This window comes from Strongylocentrotus purpuratus, unplaced genomic scaffold, assembly GCF_000002235.5.
Source record: "Strongylocentrotus purpuratus isolate Spur 01 unplaced genomic scaffold, Spur_5.0 spur5_scaffold_7, whole genome shotgun sequence".
In the NCBI taxonomy this organism is placed as follows: domain Eukaryota; kingdom Metazoa; phylum Echinodermata; class Echinoidea; order Camarodonta; family Strongylocentrotidae; genus Strongylocentrotus; species Strongylocentrotus purpuratus.
The window spans coordinates 1733396-1753694 of record NW_022145613.1 but is presented as its reverse complement, the minus strand read 5'-3'; the positions used below and the strand labels follow the sequence as shown (position 1 = coordinate 1753694).

General features: G+C 37.3%; 1 protein-coding gene across 2 annotated transcripts; it reads right to left on the bottom strand.

The window, feature by feature from the left end:
* Nucleotides 1–4561: 4561 nt before the first annotated feature.
* Nucleotides 4562–17463, bottom strand: LOC115919811. Of its 2 annotated transcripts, XM_030974118.1 has the most exons (9): nt 16953–17463; nt 13962–14070; nt 13330–13342; nt 12391–12583; nt 11478–11885; nt 10420–10830; nt 7282–9241; nt 6433–6516; nt 4562–5938 (listed from the first exon to the last, which is right to left on the bottom strand). In XM_030974118.1, exons 1-9 carry the CDS (start codon nt 17004–17006, stop codon nt 5676–5678), a joined length of 3495 nt encoding a protein of 1164 aa, XP_030829978.1. In that variant the 5' UTR covers nt 17007–17463; the 3' UTR covers nt 4562–5675. The 2 variants fall into 2 exon arrangements, with proteins under 2 accessions (XP_030829978.1, XP_030829979.1); XM_030974119.1 differs by lacking the exon at nt 10420–10830.
* Nucleotides 17464–20299: the final 2836 nt, after the last annotated feature.

Here is a 20299-nt window from a genome sequence, read left to right as displayed (position 1 = left end):
ATTTGAAAGAACATACAATTTAAATGCAAAATCATCTTCGTTTTATCAAAATCGGTTCAGAGAAGGCTGAATTATCCATAAATATAACGATTTCTAATACTTGTGTATAGGCCTACCACCACTGATATTAGATAATTTGAAAAAGCCGTTGAAAAAACGAAATAGCGCATTTTACGTCGTATTTCAGCCAATGCCGATGTTGGCATTTTCGTGTTGATTATATTACGCAGCCGGACCATGTATTGTTATTTTTAATTAAATAATTAATTAACGGTCATCGTATTTTTTTGAAAGTGGAGCTGAATTGGTATGATCGTATTGGCTAAATTTCACACATTTTGGGGTCTAAAATTACCTTCATAGCAATTTTAGGTTCTAAAATTGCACTAGAAATGTCATAGATAAGAATAAAAGCAATAACCATGCACTTTAAAGGCATTTGCAGTCTGAAAACAGAAATCAAATATCCCTTTAACTGTATGATAATTAGCATGGTTACCAGTAGCCTTTAAACAAGGTCACATGTCTTAAAGACGCCGAACGACTAAAAAGAGACTAATCGCGAAAACCCGAGTGAACGCAAGAGCGAGTAGCGCAGCTACCGCCACTCGATCGCGCGTTCACCACTGGTCTCTAGATTCATCTCAGCCGCTGATTTGGGTGGAAAATAGCCAGAGTCACGAGGCCTTGTCAAAAGGCTAGGATACCAGAAGCAAGATGTAATTCTACTATGCCCGTGAGGTTACTCTGTCAATAGGCTTATTACATTTTTTACTCTTAGTGGTTTCCCCCATCTTGTTTCTGTCAATCTGCATTTATACAGATACCTATAGCAAGTATCGATTCCCTATGTTTACCGGTGATTATGCCCCCTCATACACACACACACGTACTCACAGACACACATGCGCGGATCTACAATGGAGGCCGACGGGCCCGGTTCCCCCCCCCCAGCCCCTAAAACAGGTAAACAATTTAAATGGAAATTTGAATTTAATCTTAAACAAAAAAAACTAAAGCGCCCCCCCCCCCCTGGCAAAAATAATTATTACAAAAAAATGTATATATATATATTACTGGCTGAGTCGCCGGTAAATTTTTCCTCACATAATGCAAAAAAGTGCTCTTACCCCCCCCCCCCCCCCCCGCTTATTCACCGGGAGGCCGATTCGCCGCTTAATATTTCCCACGAAGTGCCCCCCCCCCCCCTTGCCGCCGGCTGGATCCCGCATGACACACACGTACACGCACACATACTTGTAGATGCCCTCGAATGAGGACCTATGAAATAACTCTCGCAAACATGGACTTTTTAAATTCCTTGTAAATGCCTTCAAACATGGACTCGTGAATAAGGCCGTCAAACATGGACTTGTTAAATTCCTTGTTAATTAGGCGTTTTAACATGAACGTATTAATAATCCCTTGTAAAGTCCTTTGAAAATGGACTTGATAACTTTAACCCAATGAAATGGACCTTTGACATTTATTATTTATACACATACTTATGTACCTCCGAATGTGGACGTACTAGTTTGGCTAGGAGGAATTAGACCACCCAGGGTGGTCATGACAGGTGGCTATCTCATCAACTCAGCTCTCGATCAATTAACATAAGAAAAAGAGGATCATGGGGGACCAATAGTCACCGATTAGGCATTGTATTCTATAAATGGGGAGCAAGTAGATACAAGTAGTACGATGGGGCTTTAAACGCCTTCAAGAATGGACTCAGTAAATAAACAGTACAAGCATGGACCTTTGACATTCCTTCTTATACATACCTTCAAACGTGGACTTGGTAAACTAGCATATTGAACGTGGACTTGGTAAACTAGCATATTGAACGTGGACTTGGTAAACTAGCATATTGAACGTGGACTTGGTAAACTAGCATATTGAACGTGGACGTTTGACATTAGATAACATACCGGTACTGTCAAATGTGGATTTTTTTAATTAATCCAGCAACTATGGACTGCTTACTATTTCCTTGTTGTTTATTGTACATGGTACCAGAACAAAAGCAAATTATTCAGAAATAACTATGTGAGCGTTATAGATGTGAAAATATATATTACTGGTATATACATTCTACTACGTTTGTCATGAAACCATTTCCGAACATATCATATTCTGCATGTTATACTACTCTACAACATAATGGACAACACGAAAGATTAAGGGTAGGCAACAATAATGGCAAATGCCATTTTTTAATCAAACAAAATATGCTTACGTTTTCATACACATAATCGTATGAAGTACATGGTCACAAGCTGGAGTACGTGATATAAAGCTATCAAACACAATGATCCAAGTAGGGAACCAAATGTCAAGTTCAAAAATTTTAAACAAATTACAAAAACATGTTTTAGTAAGAGAAAAAGTGACTTCCATAACAAACATACATATAGAACTCATAATACATGTATGGAATTTCAACACAATTAAAGTGTTCCTTTGACGTAGCGTAATAGATGCCAACGTCACAAATATGCTGTCACAATTAAGACTGTTTAACAGGTGCAATGAAAGATATAAAAAATTGTAGGTGACATACAATAAATCATGTACATCTTCATAATATTTCACAGGCTTCAAGGTCTGTGTGAATGGAAATTTATCTAGCATTACAAGAAATTCCTTTAAGAGCAAAATATCTTTAACAGGATTCAAGCTGAACACTAACTCGCTAGCAAATGGCTATAAAAGGCATATAACTATCGGTACAACTGAAATAATTAAGTGTGACCTCCGTTTAAAGCTGTAATTTGCATTTAGGACAATTCGTATTAATTTTCTATTTCTATTTTTTCTTGCCAAACTGCATGGATCTGATTTTGTGCGGCTGATTGACCGTTTGCAGCTATAAAACTCACCAAAGAAAATTTGTTTTCTGCCCCCCAAGCCAAAACAGTCTGTCCCTGAAAGGTTCAATTTAAAGTTATATTTCAGATATCTCCATGAAAAGCATGGTCTTGCTGGGCGCTTGCAGCCCTGAGTTATTGCACTATATAGGCTTACATAGTTCTCCGTGATGGGTTATAAACTCGAAGGGTTTGATTCTTTTCTTTTTGTTAAATCCTATGAACACGATCCCAATAGTTCATGAAAATGTACCTATATTTACGGATGTGCACCCTGAACCTTAATGATACCAATGACAAGGTTCAATAGTAGTAGACCAGTATACATTAACTCATAACAAGTGAATACAATAGTTCATCACTAGGTGGGAGAAGAGGCCATCAATATGAATACATTTGTGGACTGGTGTATGGTTAAATGACAACAAATTACAAACCTTACAAATCACATACTCCTAATTTTCTTCTTCACAAAACACTTTTAAGGAACAACTGGAGTTTTTACATTGTTGTACTTATACAAAAGAACTTAAACTACCCATCAATGTACCACAGGTATAACTAGCTAAACTGCTCATTGGATATAGCTAGTACGTAACAAGTAAATATTTCATTTGGTGGCCTCAAGAATTTCATACTGTTTTTTTAGACTCGAGATAGGTTGTGACTACAAGCCTTCAAAGTAATTGTCCATCAATAGAAACTTATAAATACAAATAACAAATATGCCTAACCATTTTTCAAAATATACTGTTAACACATAACCTTTTTTGTAAATACAAACATAACACTGACAGTGGCAGATTTAGGAGTGGGTTTGGCACCCCCCCCCCCCCCCCTCAGAAAAAATTGTGTTTTTCAATCTTGTCTGTGTGTGGTTACAAGAATATTTTGTGTGAGCCTGAATTACACCCTTGTTGTTGTTGAAAATGTAAGAACCTTTGTATTAAATTGTTAACCCCCCCCCCCCCAACCCCCACCCTAGCTAAGCAGGGTTAGGACTATACAGACAGAAACAAGTTTATTTGTTCCGTGTAAATCAGTCTGAATCTGTCACTGCCATTATATTTTTAGTAAAAAGAACTACATAACACATAACAATTTTAGCCCAAAATTCTAACGTTGAAAGTGCAATAACAAACTGTATGACTTGAGTCATAGAGCATATATTGAACTACAAAATAAATGTGGGATTCACACTTAAAAATTCAAGGAACCAACTGTTTCCTTTCATACTGAACTGAAAGATAACATATCTCTAACAATTTTAAAGTTATTCTAGACTTATAAAATAATCTCTTTTACTCAAAATTATGGCTTTTTTATCATTAAATATACCAATTACCAAGAGATCTAGATTAGATCTGTCAATCAGAGTGAAGTAATTTTGTTACTATCAAGTTGTTAGCATTTTATCTCACTCCACAACTGTAGTATAAAGGACGTCCATATTTGTTGTAATATTTCTAAAAGCCCCAGTGCATATGAGGACCTCTTTAACAAACTTAAGATGATTATTTTCATATATATAAACGTTATAATGCGTTGACATACAGGTACTGTACATGTTTATTCTTTGCCCCTAAATCCTGGTCAGCATACTGATAAAGCTGAAAACTAGTTTACTGATTAAAAAGAAATTAAACATAATATGATCCATGTGCTTTAAGTAATATAAAACGATACTTGTGACATAATTTATGTCTTTAAATTCCTTGCTCATACACAGTATACATACAGTCTTCATTTATACCATATTACATCTTTGAAATCTACAGTGCTTAAATCAATTGCATCAATTAAATGAGGTGAATTGCTATTAAACGCATTTATCTACACAAAATAATGTTGAAGTCGTACATATATTATGTGGAGAGGATTTATATAACTTTCATTAAAAACCAAATGATGAAACTGTTAGGGAACATTTGTTTCTTTCATACTGATCTAGAACAAATGAAACCATAATATATAAATTTAGATTTCAAGTGAAGAGCATGAAATATTCTATATACCTATAATTATTGCTTCTCTTATATGAAGTTTCCATCCATCACCCTTCATATAATGAATGGGCAAAGTCATGTCACCAAGTTGCTGAATTAACAGTTTTTCACTCGATAGCTTTTTACTTCAATAGAGCTACACTACATGAACTTCCATACCGACTGTAGATATTTTACATAAACAAAAGGAAATCTATTTGTTGGTGCAACATTTCTCGAAACCCAATTAAATGTGACTACACATTTTCAAAGTCTCAACTTTAAATAGAATCACAAAAGAAACAGGACATACAGACTACTTCCATAATATGAATCTTTCACGTATGAACTAAAGTAATCAATGAAATCAACTGAGGGTATCCCACATTTAACTAGTGACTGCATTATCTACTCCAAAAAAATCAACAATAAATTTTGTCTTTAGGGTTTGATAAAATCTCATAATGCATACATGAGCAGCATTACAATACATTACACATTTCTCCTGTACATGTATATCATCAGTTCTGAACCTAAACCTTCATGTATGAACTTAACAAATCAATTCCAAAAGGGAGGAGGGAGAAGGGATCTTGCCGAATTTCAAGTCAGGCAACAAACATATCTTTTTTCTGTCTAACTTAAGTGCCCCAATTATTTTGCATATATGTACAAGCACACAATGATAACAAATCATTTGGCAACAGCCTGACACGATAAGTCCATTGCCACATCCCCTTCCCCTCCTCTTTTGGGAGAAATGTCACAATGTCTACAGGTATATATAATATGTATCATGATGAGCATTCATAAATGTACTTTACATCTTCAAGAATCCCATTACATCCTTCTTCCGAATCTGGTTTCGAACGAAATCTTTCACGTTGGTCCAAGATCGATCCCGAAAGGTTTGTGGCTCTGCATTGAAGAGTTTCAAAATATGTGCCTTTCCTGGTAGGGTACGTCTTAGGAGAAATGAGCCCAAATGGTCTGCGACAGTTGTCTTCTCTTTCAAAGTCCAGACTTTCCTGATTGGATGATTCTCAGAAGGACTTTTTGATTTCCCAGAGTAGGCACTACAGTCTGTTTACCAAGGAGAATATATATCTTTTAAACCTTCAATCAGAAAATATATTTCATTTTGAGACAAAACAGCACATATAGCCCTACGTCCATGCCTTTGGCTCCCAGATAGAATAGAGTGAAACTGTCATGAAACATAAAACTAGAACTACATGTATACATTATTCAAGTGAAAATACCCAGTACCATTTTTTGGTGGAAAATAATATAACCCTACATGTTGTATTAACAGGAAATCTCTCTCTCTCTCTCTCTCTCTCTCTATATATATATATATATGTGTGAAGTATATGTGAAGAAAATATGCTTCGGTCGATTCATCAAGTACTGGGTGTTCTATTTTTGTTAGGACAAATAATGAAACGTTCAAATAGTGCAACTGCATTCTAACAATCATAATTCAATCAATTAAAGCAGCCCTGACTCAAAGAAACTATATGCACCACTGGCTTTCAGCTACTGACTAGGATTTGACTTTCTCTTGTTTAACATACCTTCTGTCCTCACAGTCACCAAAGGTGAATCATCAGACTGCACATCTTCACCCTCAGAATCTGACTCGGCATCAGTGATGTACTCTACAAAAAATCAAAAGAAATATTTATAATTAGCATAAGTAATGTTATATCAGGCCCTTAACAGTGTTTTTATGTGTATACAAATATTCTGAAAAAGTATTTTTCTACATGAAAGGAATTAGCCTCATAGAATTATTTAGGACAAACTAACAACAGGAATGAAATTCATGCATGTCTTATATATAATTAATTTATAGTTTCAGTAATAAACATTTTAATTCATTATGAACACAACATGGTTCGACATGATTACAATGCTTAGTTCACGCCAGATGCATGCAGATTTCTCTCTCTTTCAATCTTTTGGACATCTATCAAACAGTCTTGCACAAAATCGCCAATTATGCACCCCCCACAAAAAATCTTAATTATTCATCTACTTTTTTTCTTTGTTAAGGTTCCTACGGTTCTGTATCCCTTTTTATAAAGATATATTGAATATGAAAAAGAAAATCAAATTTATTAGTTTGAAATTGCTGGAATATACATGTTTATGTTCAATACATTGTTGTTGTGTTTTTTGTGTTACTTTGATTGCTTCTATTATGTACATGTATTCATTAAGGACACCATGGAAGAACAGCGGTATTATATTGATACACAGCTGGAATGGGCCATCCGCCATATTTTTTATTCAATTTACACTATGTATTATGTATTATTGATTTATGAAAATAAAAGCAAACAAAATCTGCACGTTTTTCTACTCTAGTCGTTCTTTGCAGTTTGCATGAAGAATTCAAAAGAAAATATTATGCACTTTACCTTCACTGGGATCCAACTGCACTTCCTCTAGTCCTTTATTGGCAAGACCTTCAAGATCTCCCCTCTCCATCTTCAGAAGAACTTTTGAAACCTTCGCCAGTTGCACTGTTGAATCTGGGAGTCTATAGTATTCCCGATGCGTTCTGATGTCATGCCCAAGGAAATTAGCTAAGACATCTAGCTCATTTTCCTTTAAATTCATAATCTGGGCTACAGTGGCAATTTGCTTTCTCAGATGTGTTGCTCTGAGATGTTCTGGATGTTCAGCATTACATTTGGTGGAATGGACACGGATAGCATCGCATGCTCTCCGGTGCCCTTCCCCTGATCCAGCAAACACATATGTGTTGCTCTCCTCGATGCCAGCCTCACATCTCCTCTCTTTCAACAAGTCCATTGCCCTCTTCATTGTCGTTGTCAAAAGTACAGGCACCGTCCTCAAACGTTTTCCCACGATTTCGACTCTCCATAGAACTCGACAAAGTGCTCTCTCCCACTTGCTGAGAGCACCATCAATTATACCACCTTCTCCTTGCGAGCAATTTTCATAATCTTGCATGGTCATTTTTGAGACCTCTCCAGGTCTTTTCCTGTTAAAGACAACAATATGTGCCAGCAGTACTTCAGAAAGATTATGCCATTCATGTGCAATTCTGTTGGTGTTGCTCTCTTTCTCAAGCCCATTCAATTTTGCATGCATTTCTCCCTTGAGATGTTTCGCAAATTTGACTACATCTTCGGTAAGTGGCAACAACTTTGGGTTATTTCTTCTTCCTTCTTGAAGACTTCTTAGTGCATGGTGAGTTACATAGCTCCCCCATTGAAGGTCATACAGGGTCAAGAATGCCTTGCAACTTTTCTTGATGGCAGAGTTCTGCGTCATAATGGCTTTTCCTTGTAGAATCTCGCAACAAGTCTTCAGACCGTGTCCGATCTTTAATGCAAGACTGGGGGTTTTGTAGACATTGTTTTCAGCACAAAATCCTGCAGCCAGTTTTGTAGCAGACGTCACTGCAACAAACTTCTCAGGACGTATGAGACTTGCAAGATCGACATTGGTCTCCCCTGTCATTGATCTGTACTCGAGGACCATTCTTCCTAGCTCCCTTGACCGTTGCCTGATATAGTTCTCTTGGTCTCTGCTATGTCCATGTTTCATGGTTAACTTCTCAGCAAATTTAGTTATTAGGTCATCCGACCTGACCACAGCGGCTATATTGTCATCGATCATGTTCGACAGGATTTCAATGGTTCTCGTATCCACCCCAGGAGTATTTGGTAGCAGCATTTTGGCAGCACGCACTTTTCCTCGTTTCTTTGTTTTCCCAGATGGTATACTATCAAGTATCTGGCTGCACTTGTGTTTCCACAATTCTGTCTTCGTGATAAAACCATAACAGTTTGAGCAGGGAACGTAATCTGATGGATCTGACTTGTCTGCTGGCCTATGAACAACAATGAGTTCTCCAACTCCCTTCTTCAGGACAGAGATATTGTGTAGGTAGTTTCCATAATTGCGCATTAGTGTCAATTGCCTCACTTTATCCTTTTGGTCTTCACTAGAAAGCCATTTCTGCACCTGTGGTTCGTTTCTGTGTTTGGGAGTTTGTAAATGGCGAGGTAATTTCTTCTGAGGTTCCATGCAGAAAGGACAATATTGGACTTTATCCCAGCTTTTGCTTCTTCCATTTGCTGTGGCATTCACTTGTATCCCTGAAGACCTACTGCAGGCATGCAATACTGCTTTTGAGGTGCTGTCTACATGATTCTCACTGGTTGATGCTTCATCTTCATGAGTGGGTAGACAACCACGATGAATATTAAAAGATCCAGGGATAGGAATGACAGGACTCATCTCCCTTTCCCCAACATCATCATCAGATTCCGGTATGTAATCCGGGTCAGAATCATCTGTTAGATCTGTAGTAGTTTCCGACAGGTCTGACACCTCTGACATGGCCTGAAAAAAAAACAGTAAGAGAAACTGAAATTAGAGTCCATATAGAAAGCAAACATCAAATATCTCCTGCTGAATTGGTCAAATGTAAGTACACTATTAAGGCAAATTATGTTTTATAGGTCCCCTGACATGCATGTTTACTTCTATGCTGGGTCTGCACGATAGATCAACAAACCATTAACTGTTTTATCTTAATGTGTATTATGTATGTTTTTAAAGATTTTTTGTGTGCATTTTTCTAGACCCTAATTGTTAAAGTCCCACCCTGCAAAATCCTCAAGATCAAACTGTGCCTATTGTGACTGTTTTCTGCCAGCTTAGATAAAAGAGTACAATATTATACACCAATAATACCATAGGTGCATCATCAACTGGTTCTTGAGATAATGTGATCACAAGCTATTTTTGCATACATAATGAGCCCTGTGACCTTTGACCTTGTGACCCCAAAATATAATCAGTTATTGATTTTGCGAGATACATACATTGATTTTGCAAGATACATACATGAATTAAGTTTGGCGGGAACCCATCAATCGGTTCTCGAGATAATGCGATCACAAGCTTTGTATGCATACATAATGAGCCCTGTGACCTGTGACCTTGTGACCCCAAAATCTAATCAGTTAATTGGCTTTGCAAGATACATACATGACCCAAGTTTGGAGAAAATCCATCAATCGGTTCTTGAGATAACGCGATCATGAGAACGGACGTACAGACGGGCGGACAGACGGACAACCCAAAAACATAACGCCTCCGAAAACAGTTATTAATGCATTGATCTATAAACCTATTAATCACCACACCCAAAATAAAGGGGATTGATTTTCCTCAAACAACACATGTGTTGGTGTACTGGTGAAAAAAACCCTCCAAGTATGGACTTGCTGAATTAATACGACAAACATGGACTTAGCTATTTAAAACTGTTAAATTTCAATTGGTGTGATTTAAAACCTTCAAATGTGGACTTGCTAATTTAAGCAAACAAACACGGACTTTCACATTACTGAATATTTATTACTGTATACAATTGCTAATTATGGTAGAGAATGTATTTGTAGTGTATAGGCAAGTAAATATTTGCCCTAAGTATGTTTACATCATTGCCCACATGCAAGGAAATTTATTAAAAACATTCTTCTTAATTAACAAAACATTTTAGAAATACATACATCTAGGCCTTCTGGTCCCTCTTCACTTCCATCTATGACACCTGGGGAATCCAAGTCCGGGTTATAGCAGGCATCAACCTGGCTGCAAGACATGCTGTTACTCAGGGAGTGTACCTCTTGCCTAGCTGTCCCATTATCATCGGATGTTGGTGTGCCACCCTCTTGAGAGTGGGGTAGTAGTTGACTGGTGGATGGTGTTCCTTGGATAGGACACTGGTGAGAGCTTTGGTTGCTGATGTTGTTCATGATTGGTTGTGATGCTGGCTTAGATGTTGCATCTGGCATATAGGGCAGCTTATTGGTGGTAGTGGAGGTGACAATGTCCATGCTGTTGGGTGTCGGCAGCTTGTTTATAGGCGTTTCCTGCATGTTACTGGAGGTGTGCTCCACAATTGGTGTGTGCAATTGGGTCTGAAATTTAAATTAATATTTGAGTTGAGTTTCTGATACACTCTGAAGTAAAACATTTATTGTGACAACTACATAACATTTTGTCTTAAGGCTGCTGCATGCCGAAAACCTATATGAAACATATGAAAAGCATTAATGGCTATATCGCAATATCATCAGCATACCTGCAGTACTCCAGATTTTGTACATGTATGGTGAAAGCCTAAAATCATCAAGAATAATTGGCACAATAGTTTTTTATTTCCTTATAGCCCCAGAAAAGTTAACAAATTTCCAATGGTCCACCTAATTTTATTTCAAACAACACATTTGTTTGTGTACTGGTAAAAAAAAACCTTCAAGTATGGACTTGCTAAATTAATACGACAAACATGGACTCATTTACATGTATTCTAAACTGTTAAATTTCAATTAGTGTGATTTAAAATCTTCAAATATGGACTTGCTAATTTAAGTAAACAAACATGGACTTTCACATTCCTGGGTATTTATTACTGTATCAATATTGCTCATTATGGTAAAGAATGTATTTGTAGTGTATAGGCAAGTAAATATTTGCCCTAAGTATGTTTACATCATTGCCCACATGCAAGGAAATTTATTAAAAACATTCTTCTTAATTAACAAAACATTTTAGAAATACATACATCTAGGCCTTCTGGTCCCTCTTCACTTCCATCTATGACACCTGGGGAATCTAAGTCCGGGTTATAGCAGGCATCAACCTGGCTGCAAGACATGCTGTTACTCAGGGAGTATACCTCTTGCCTAGCTGTCCCATTATCATCGGATGTTGGTGTGTCACCCTCTTGAGAGTGGGGTAGTAGTTGACTGGTGGATGGTGTTCCTTGGATAGGACACTGGTGAGAGCTTTGGTTGCTGATGTTGTTCATGATTGGTTGTGATGCTGGCTTAGATGTTGCATCTGGCATATAGGGCAGCTTATTGGTGGTAGTAGAGGTGACAATGTCCATGCTGTGGGGTGTCGGCAGCTTCTTGCTAGGCGTTTCCTGCACGTTGATGTTAGTGTGTGGCATGACGTTTGGTGTGGGAGGCTGCAATTTAAATCAATACATGAGTCTGATTTTGGATACACTATGAAGCAAATGTTTATCATGAGAGCGATGTGACGTTTTCTGTATAGTTGTTTGTATATTCCATTATATCATTATTTGCAAAATCTCAATATCGTATAAGAAAAATTATAGTGCTGGAGAATATACAGTCACCTAAAGCGTACATTTAAATTATCGACTCTAGAGTTGTATGATATTATTGACATAAATATATGAATACCACTTGTACAAAGTAATTATATAATATTCTTTTTCATCATCTTTTTTTGAAAGTTTTTGAAGTGCTCTCCTTAAAAGGCCCAAGGATTGATAGAGTATAGGGCAGCGTGGAATAAGGGCATCAAGGAAAACTAATGTCCAACATTGTGCGATAGTAAATGGAAATAACAATAATGATGGAGGTGGTAAATTAGCTTTTGCAAAAACTGTATAATGTTCATATTTCACCAGTAAATACAAAATAAAACAAAGTGTAATATCGTACCTGCCGCCATGGCAAATCCTTAGTGCCGTAATCGTATCGTATTTCCTCCCCCACCTGAATATCGTCACATGCAAACAGACACAGGTGTGGACTTGAGTCATGCAGGATGATTTTCTTCATTACAGAATTTGGTGCCTTATGATCATCATTAATCCAACGGCCTAACCCCGCCTCTGGATCAGATGCATCAATGCTGCAGTCGCAAGATAAATGAAAAAAGATTGCATGCTTAGAGGTAGCATGAAACTATACTGAACAAAATACAGCTCAAATAGACCTGTGTACAAATGTTAGAGTTAAGGCTCATATTTCAAAATAAAAGTTATAACTAATACATACCAGTATTTTTGTTGTTGTAAATATTTGCAAGCCCTGGCATTTCCAGCCCTAATTGGCAAGTACAATTAATGAAGAATGGCATGAAATTTATAAGTGACCTATTTTATCAATAGAACGTCGGAATTTTACGATGAGAGGGGGAAATGAAAAGATTTTTGGTTGATCGATACAAAACTATGACCCCCACTATTTTCAGTACCAGGGTGATTCTTTTGCCCAAATTTGAACCCTCTTCTGAAAAGACTTGAGAATAACATACAAAATGCAAGTAAATCATTATTCCACCAAATTATAGCTACATATTACCCTTCGTGATCACATGCATGGTCTAGCTCATATTCATCATTGCAGAAAAGGTTTTAAATACTTTGATAAGGCACACAGGCCACACCTATTCCATCATATCTTCTTAAAAAAAACTCTACAAATGTTTATGGTATCATTGCAGAAATCATGAACACAAATAATTCAAGTCACTATAATTGATCTGAAATATAAATAGCAGCATACAGTATGGTAACAAATTGATGAAATAACATAGTTGTAGTTTTCTTTATTTTCATTTTTCTTGAAACAGAAATTAAAGAAACCTTTACTAACCTGTAGTTCACACCTGTATGAAGAAAATGAAATGTGTAGTCATTGTCTTCATCTGCATCTAATGTCTCACTGAAAATCCCTCTGTATTCTAGAAGAAAATCACCTTTCTGGAAGTGTTTGCATGTGAATAGTCCATGACCTGAAGTGGAGTACACATGATATTTTATATTCTAAAGCTTACAAAAATATTCCTTACAATAGTCTGGAAAGTTCGGCTTCGTAAGGCATTAGCTGTTAAAATGGTTCAACAAAGTTTTATGAATTAAATGCGTAATTTGGGTGGCATAAGCATTCCACATAAAGCCATCTATGCCCTCTTATATCCACTACATTTGTCTTCACTCTGCTGCTCTGAAGTTTAAATCTACTAACTTATGAACCATAATTTTGTGAAATCAAAGCTTTGCATTTAATAATTGTACTGGCTTATAATTAATTGCAATTAAGGTACATGTACATGTATCACAAATAGTTAAAACTGTTATAGAAATCGTTCCAATCTACTTTATCCCAGCTCCAAATTACAGTTAATTCGTTGATCACTTGTAATACATGTACGTATATATGCATGTCTAATAAAAATAAAATCGTCTCTGGGAGTTAATGCAATCAAATATTTTGATTTCACCCACCTATTGTCTCATTCACAAACTTTATTTCAAAGCCATCTGGGTCTTTTTCAGCCCTGCACCATTTCTCTACCTGTTGATGCGGTGCAACACGGCGGCGTCTGGTTGTCATCTAATGATAAAAAGAAGACAAGAGAAGGTGATGCATGTAAATCATAAGTTGGGTCTGGTCTAAGGACCATTCGCAATTTTCATGACTATCTTTCCTTGATATTCTTTCTTGCATGTAGGCCTAAGTCATATATCTAGCCCGTGACAGTTATACTGTGGAAGCAGGATTGCTCTGCTAATTCTAACCAGCCAGCTTGCATGCATGGACTTATGACAGACCTTGCAAAGAGTTCAGATGCTCTTTTGATGACCAGAATGAGATCCAAATCCTAACTGGGATTACCTTTAATTTAGTTTGTTACTGTCAACAAAAGGAACATAAAATACATGTACAAGAAGTATTTTACAAGCTTTAATTTGTAAATTAATATTTTGTAATGATTTTGTACATATAAATCTAGGAAATGTTCTTAAATCACATTGTAGTGTCCTCTATTCTTCTTCACAAACTAGTCAATAAAAATGTGTACATGATGTGAATGCAGAAACTTAATGAGGTATGTAATATTGCAATTACTGTCCAAATGACGATAACTTCATTAACTTAATAGCTCACCTCAACATATTTCTTTTGGAGAGAAGAAAATGGATAGCTAGTATAGCAGGGATAGAAACATTACGTTCAGAACATGCATACACAGACAAAGAAGATGAAGACAAACATTTAAAGAAAAAGATACGATACGACCATGATAATGTAAAGAAAACAAAGAATGATCAAGAGATGGAGAAAAAAGAAGACAAAGCACTGACAAGACAATCCATGAAGTGGATCATCATTTGCAGAAGAAGAAGCATGCAGGGGCAGAGAAGATGGAGGATGACAGGGATGAAAAGATGGAGGATGACAGGGATGAAAAGATGGAGTAGGGCAAAGACCAATGCTGGGGAGAGTAGAAGAAGGCAGATCAGAGATAGAAAGTTCAAGAAGTGAGGGCAGTGACTGAGTAGACTGATGAAGAGATGGATCGGAAGGTTTTGAACTGCTTGATGTAAAAGACAACGAAGAAGAACGAGAAGGAGGAGGAGGAGGGGGAGGAAGATCATCCATAGTCATTGTTTTAGCTGTGGAAAATAAAGAGGGTGAAAATTTGAAAAAAAAACAATAAAAACCTAAATTTGACTGTTATGATTTAGGGTTGATTCTAAAGTTAAATAAATGCTTAAGACTAGTATTAAGTTAAGCCAAACAAACTCTAAACAACAAAAACTAGACTAGGTTTAGAGATCTATCTCAACCTTTTCTAGTGATTGTTAGGTGGGCATCAAATATCGTGCAGTCTTTCGCTTCAATAAGGATCTAGATTCTACTGGTCTATAAGTAATGTTCCTTCTAAGCTCTTACATCTGTAAAAGTTCATTTTTCATCATTGTCAGATTGAAGATAAACACACTGCAGATATCAGAGTGGTGTGCAACGTAGTCAATAATGCTAATGGCGAAAACAGACTTCAATTCAAATGCAGAAATTAATAATAATAATAATAATAATAGTTTGTCCTTATATAGCGCATTTCAGGACCACAGGCTCTCTCAATGTGCTTTACAGATATATATTAATACCCGGGTCACACTTTGTATGCATATTCTCCGCTCCCTGGGGAGCATTCCAGCCAGTCGCCATTTTACAAGCGCCACTTGCTAATCAAACCACATTAACTTTTGCATCCTACTGGGTACTCATTTAACACCTGGGTGGAGAGTGGCAAATGTAGATCAATGTCTTGCCAAAGGACATTAGTGCCGCGGCAGGACTTGAACCGCGGACCTTGTGATCCACAGCCCGGTGACATATTCACTCGACCAAGACACCTCAAATTAATGTAGAGGTCTAGCTGGTAAAGATGAAAAATAAAGAGCCTATATCTGAGGTGAGGGGGATCTATTATTACAGGTTTAGATCGATCTAGATCATGTTTATTTTTTTATCTCACTGGATCATTATCAGTTCAATTCATAGTCGGATAGAAATGTGTCTAGTCTAACTTTAACTAACGTACTGGTACGTGTCAAGACGTTATTGCCTAAGAAAAGTTAGATTCAATCCAATTTAGATATGATTATGAACACCTTTTTTACTTATTTTTCAGTCAGTTTCTCCAATTTATACAGTTACAGTGCATATTAAAAAAAAGCCGATTATACTCCCATTCAAATCAATTCCAGACTAAGTAGATCTCGACTCAATCTACTTTAGATATGAACACCCTTTTTTACTCATTTTTCAGTCAGTTTCTCCAATTTATACAGTTACAGTGCATATAAACAAAAGCCGATTATAGTCTACTCCCATTCAAATCAATTCCTGACTAAATAGATCTAGATCTCGACTCAATCTACTTTAGATATGAACACCCTTTTTTACTCATTTTTCAGTCAGTTTCTCTAATACAGTAACAGTGCATTTTAAAAAAAAGGCTGATTATACTCCCATTCAAATCAATTGCTCTTTTGCATGCATACAAAAGATAGAAGAAAACCGTGGACGTCCACCTTTCCCGGGCGTCCATGGTTAGAAGGTATGTATTCCTGCAAAAGTCCACGTTCGCAAAGAGGCCTACTTAAAATCATATTGCTGATTTTATTTCCCCTCTTCTTTTAATTTGGCGCAAGCCATTTTTGGCACTATGGACAAAAAAGGTCAATGTTAATTCAAGCGAGAAGAAATATTTGTTATTTTAGTGGCATTTTATAGAAAAAAACTAGGTTTTACTCTATGGCTAGGTCTCGAGCACGTTTAAAAATGCCCTTCCTAGACTATTTTGAAAAGTAATTTTGACAGATTTGTCAAAAGTGTTACGTTTTTTTAAATACGTACTGTATTGTCCCAGATTTAGACCTAGCTCTATACTTTTCTTCCATCAAATATATAATTTTACTTACTTTAATTAAAGATATTTGTTGACCATCCGTTTCGGCATCGCCATCAATCAGCATGCAGCTAGCGACTCGAAATGTTACTTGTAGAAGACGGGCACCGCGCCGTTAAGCCGCGGGGCGCGTCCCGTGCAGCTCAGGCCAGAGTACCCGGAAGTCCGACGTCCCCGTCAAGACCTCGCTAACGCGCGTTATCTGAAATCACAAGGTAAAACAGGGACTCCCCTAAACTGATCCAAAGCTGGCAGCAGACGGAAATGAAATCCGCCGATCGAGTAATTTTGTCCCACCGATCATTAATCCTAGTCGGTCGTAATGATATGCACACCGGTGTATCAGATTTGTTAACGGTTATCGTGGACCTAGCTCCAATCGAGTCTCCTATTTGATATGGTACTTGTTTAGCCGTAAAAAGTCATATTAAAGATAAAAGAGAACCGTGGACGTCCACCTTCGCCGGGCGTCCATGGTTAGAAGGTGTGTATTCCTACAAAGGTCCACGTTCGCGGCCATTTACAAACGCTCACAAGCACGGACACATTTTCTTGTAATGGTTACCTACGCCTGCTGAATGCCAGACGGGCATTTACTCTATATTGAATGGAATAGTTTACCAATTTGTCAATCCCCGTCAATCCCCATCCGTAAAGTAGTTAAAGGGAAGTTTGAAGTATTTTTGTTTAATAGTTTATAGGGCAGTTTTGTTTAAAGTAAGTTGCCAATTATATGTAATTGTTATTTTTAGAATTATGTACTATTATTGCTGTGTGCATATTTTGTGTTGTACCTTGTTTTTGTTCAGCGCTTAGAAACGCTGCATTAAGCGTTTTATAAATGTAATTCATTATCATTATCATTATTGATTGACTTAATTTATTCTCACCATCGTCAACTTTGTCATCTTCATCGATTCCCAGAGCGAAATTTTTCATTGCCTCCATCTCCTTGGCGAGCTTGGGTGAGCCATTCCTGTTTAGGGCCTTGATGAACGCTTCAAAACAGTCCTCTGTCTTATGATCCAGTCTTAGGAGAAGTGCTGAGGCGCCAGCAGAATTTCCCTCATGGTCAACCTGCTCATGATATATTATATGACAGAAAACGTTTTCTTGATAATATTACTAGCAGCGAAGTAAATCTGGTGGGAAACATTTATGACAACGAGAAGTAGCAAATAAAATCACGAATTCCACGTTTAAGACTTTAAATCTATCAAATATCTTACATTCAACACGAACTCAGTGCTTGATTCCCATTGAATCAATTTAAATCACTGTTAACCCATTGCCTACTGGAACCGTGTGGTCCCTTTATTATACCAATGGGAAAGAGAGAATTCAGTAGCCAATAGGTTAATAAAGGCCTAACCCTTTAGTGAATTTGAGAAAAAAACACATGTAAATCTGCTATAAGTGAACATTGTGTAACAACAAAGTGAAGAGTGGAAAGTAATGTTCTGTGGGTAGAAAGACATTGTAGAACAAAAGGAATAAATAAGGCTCAGTTTTTAGGAAGAGAAAGTATAGTATTAAAGCAAATTGAAACGATTTTCCCGTACCCTTTTCCGTATCATCTCTCGGTCTCGTGTAGAAAGATATTTTGATAAAGAGGGAAGAAGGCTTAGAGGCTCCATATCCTCCAATCGCTCGGCGTAGACCTTAAGAAACGAGCAATAATGTTCCCTTTTCTTGGTGTCGAATTTAGAGGTTCCTTCCAGATGTTCAGCTATTGCACCGTTATCTGTACGACGGGAGAAAAACGAAAGAGAAAAAAAATAAAGAACGTTCATCAGCAGGGCCAGACGTAACGTGCGACCAGCCCACTATATCATAAGATCATGCGTTCCTTTATTCCTTTCTCTCTCTCTCTTTCCCTTTCTTAAAAAAATATCAACCAGCCATATCCATAATCGATTATATCCCTTTGCCAGTCCGCCTCGGTTTACCAGTTATGTATTTATATGACATCAAGAAAAAGGCAATGATCTAGAGATCTAGGATGAATAGGAATAGTAAAAAAGAAAAGAAGAAGAAAACGAAAGAAGGAGAAGGAGACGGTTGGAAGAAGAATAGGAAGATACACAAATACATGCGGGTGTGGGTTTTCATAGGGGCTATCGGGATAGAAATAACGGAGATTGGAGGCCTGAAGGTGACGTAGAGAAAACGTTTTCATATTAGCAGTTCAAATTATATCCAGATCTTGGCAAGCGCTATTAAAATCTCTCTCTCTCTCTCTCTGTCACTCTCTGTCACTCTCTCTCTCTCTCTCTCTCTCTCTGTCTATCTCCCTTGCTTTCTTTCTTTCAATACTCATCTCGTCTGACCTTTGATTGTTTCTTACCTGATCGATACAAAGCATCGATTACAGCACGATAGAGACCCCTTTTGTCTTCCTTTAAGTCCAGTGCCTCCATAAATGTTTCTGCTATTTTCGTTCTGGTGGCACCTGTTTCAATCAACTCTAGCACTTCATTGAATTTCACTGAGCATAACTTCACTGAAAAAAATTAGGAAAAATGTAAATCGTCACAAAAAATAAAGTTGTTCAGCAAAATCATCACGGAATCTGAAATTCCAACCTTCTTAGAAAACTACTAGAAAAGAAATAAGACTAGTGAAAGTTAGGACAAAATGGAACAAAAAACAAGAAAGTTACGATTTTTTTGCGGCACCCCGGCTGCAACAAAAACGCTGTACTGGACCTGGGTGGGGGGGGGGGGGGGTACTCACATATTACTTCCTGAATCTTTTCCCGTTTGTCTTCTATCATTTAATCCTATCTCAATTTTTCTACATCAAGGACGCAGATAATTATGATCACCATAATGTATTTTTGAATAGGTATTACTAGGGAGATGTGCGTTTCTCAGGAATTTCAGCTAACATCTACCTCTTACATCTATACTGATATATACCTTGTTAACAGCAGGCGCGGATCCAGGAATTTCTTGCCGGGGGGGGGGGGGGCACACTGGGGGGGGGGGGGGGCACCGTGTGTGAAAGAGAACATATATATATATATATATATTTCTTTTAATCTAAAAAAAATCCCAACGACTCAGCCAGCCGCTGAATAAGGGGGGGGGGGGGGTAAGGTCACCTTTTGGGGTCAGCCATTGGCATTTTCTTTTTTTTTCTTCTTTTTTTTATAAAATAAAAAAAATTATAATTATATTTTTGGCCGGGGGGGGGGGGCACGTCCCTGATTTTCAGTACCTTTTGGGCGAATTTAGGGCTGATTTTAACATATTTTTTTTGGCCGGGGGGGGGGGGGGCGCGTGCCCCTGTGCCCCCCTGGATCCGCCACTGAACAGTTTATGTTAGGAGCAATTGGATAAACCCTATATTGTGCCT

Excerpts from the sequence above, each read along its gene's own strand:
- LOC115919811 (XM_030974118.1), bottom strand. The coding sequence starts at position 17,006 with ATGCTGATTGATGGCGATGCCGAAACGGATGGTCAACAAATATCTTTA. Across the intron at positions 14,071-16,952 it reads AACAAATATCTTTAATTAAA|ATGACAACCAGACGCCGCCG; the intron begins GTAAGTAAAATT and ends TTTTATCATTAG. Across the intron at positions 6,517-7,281 it reads GCAGTTGGATCCCAGTGAAG|AGTACATCACTGATGCCGAG; the intron begins GTAAAGTGCATA and ends GATTTTTTGTAG.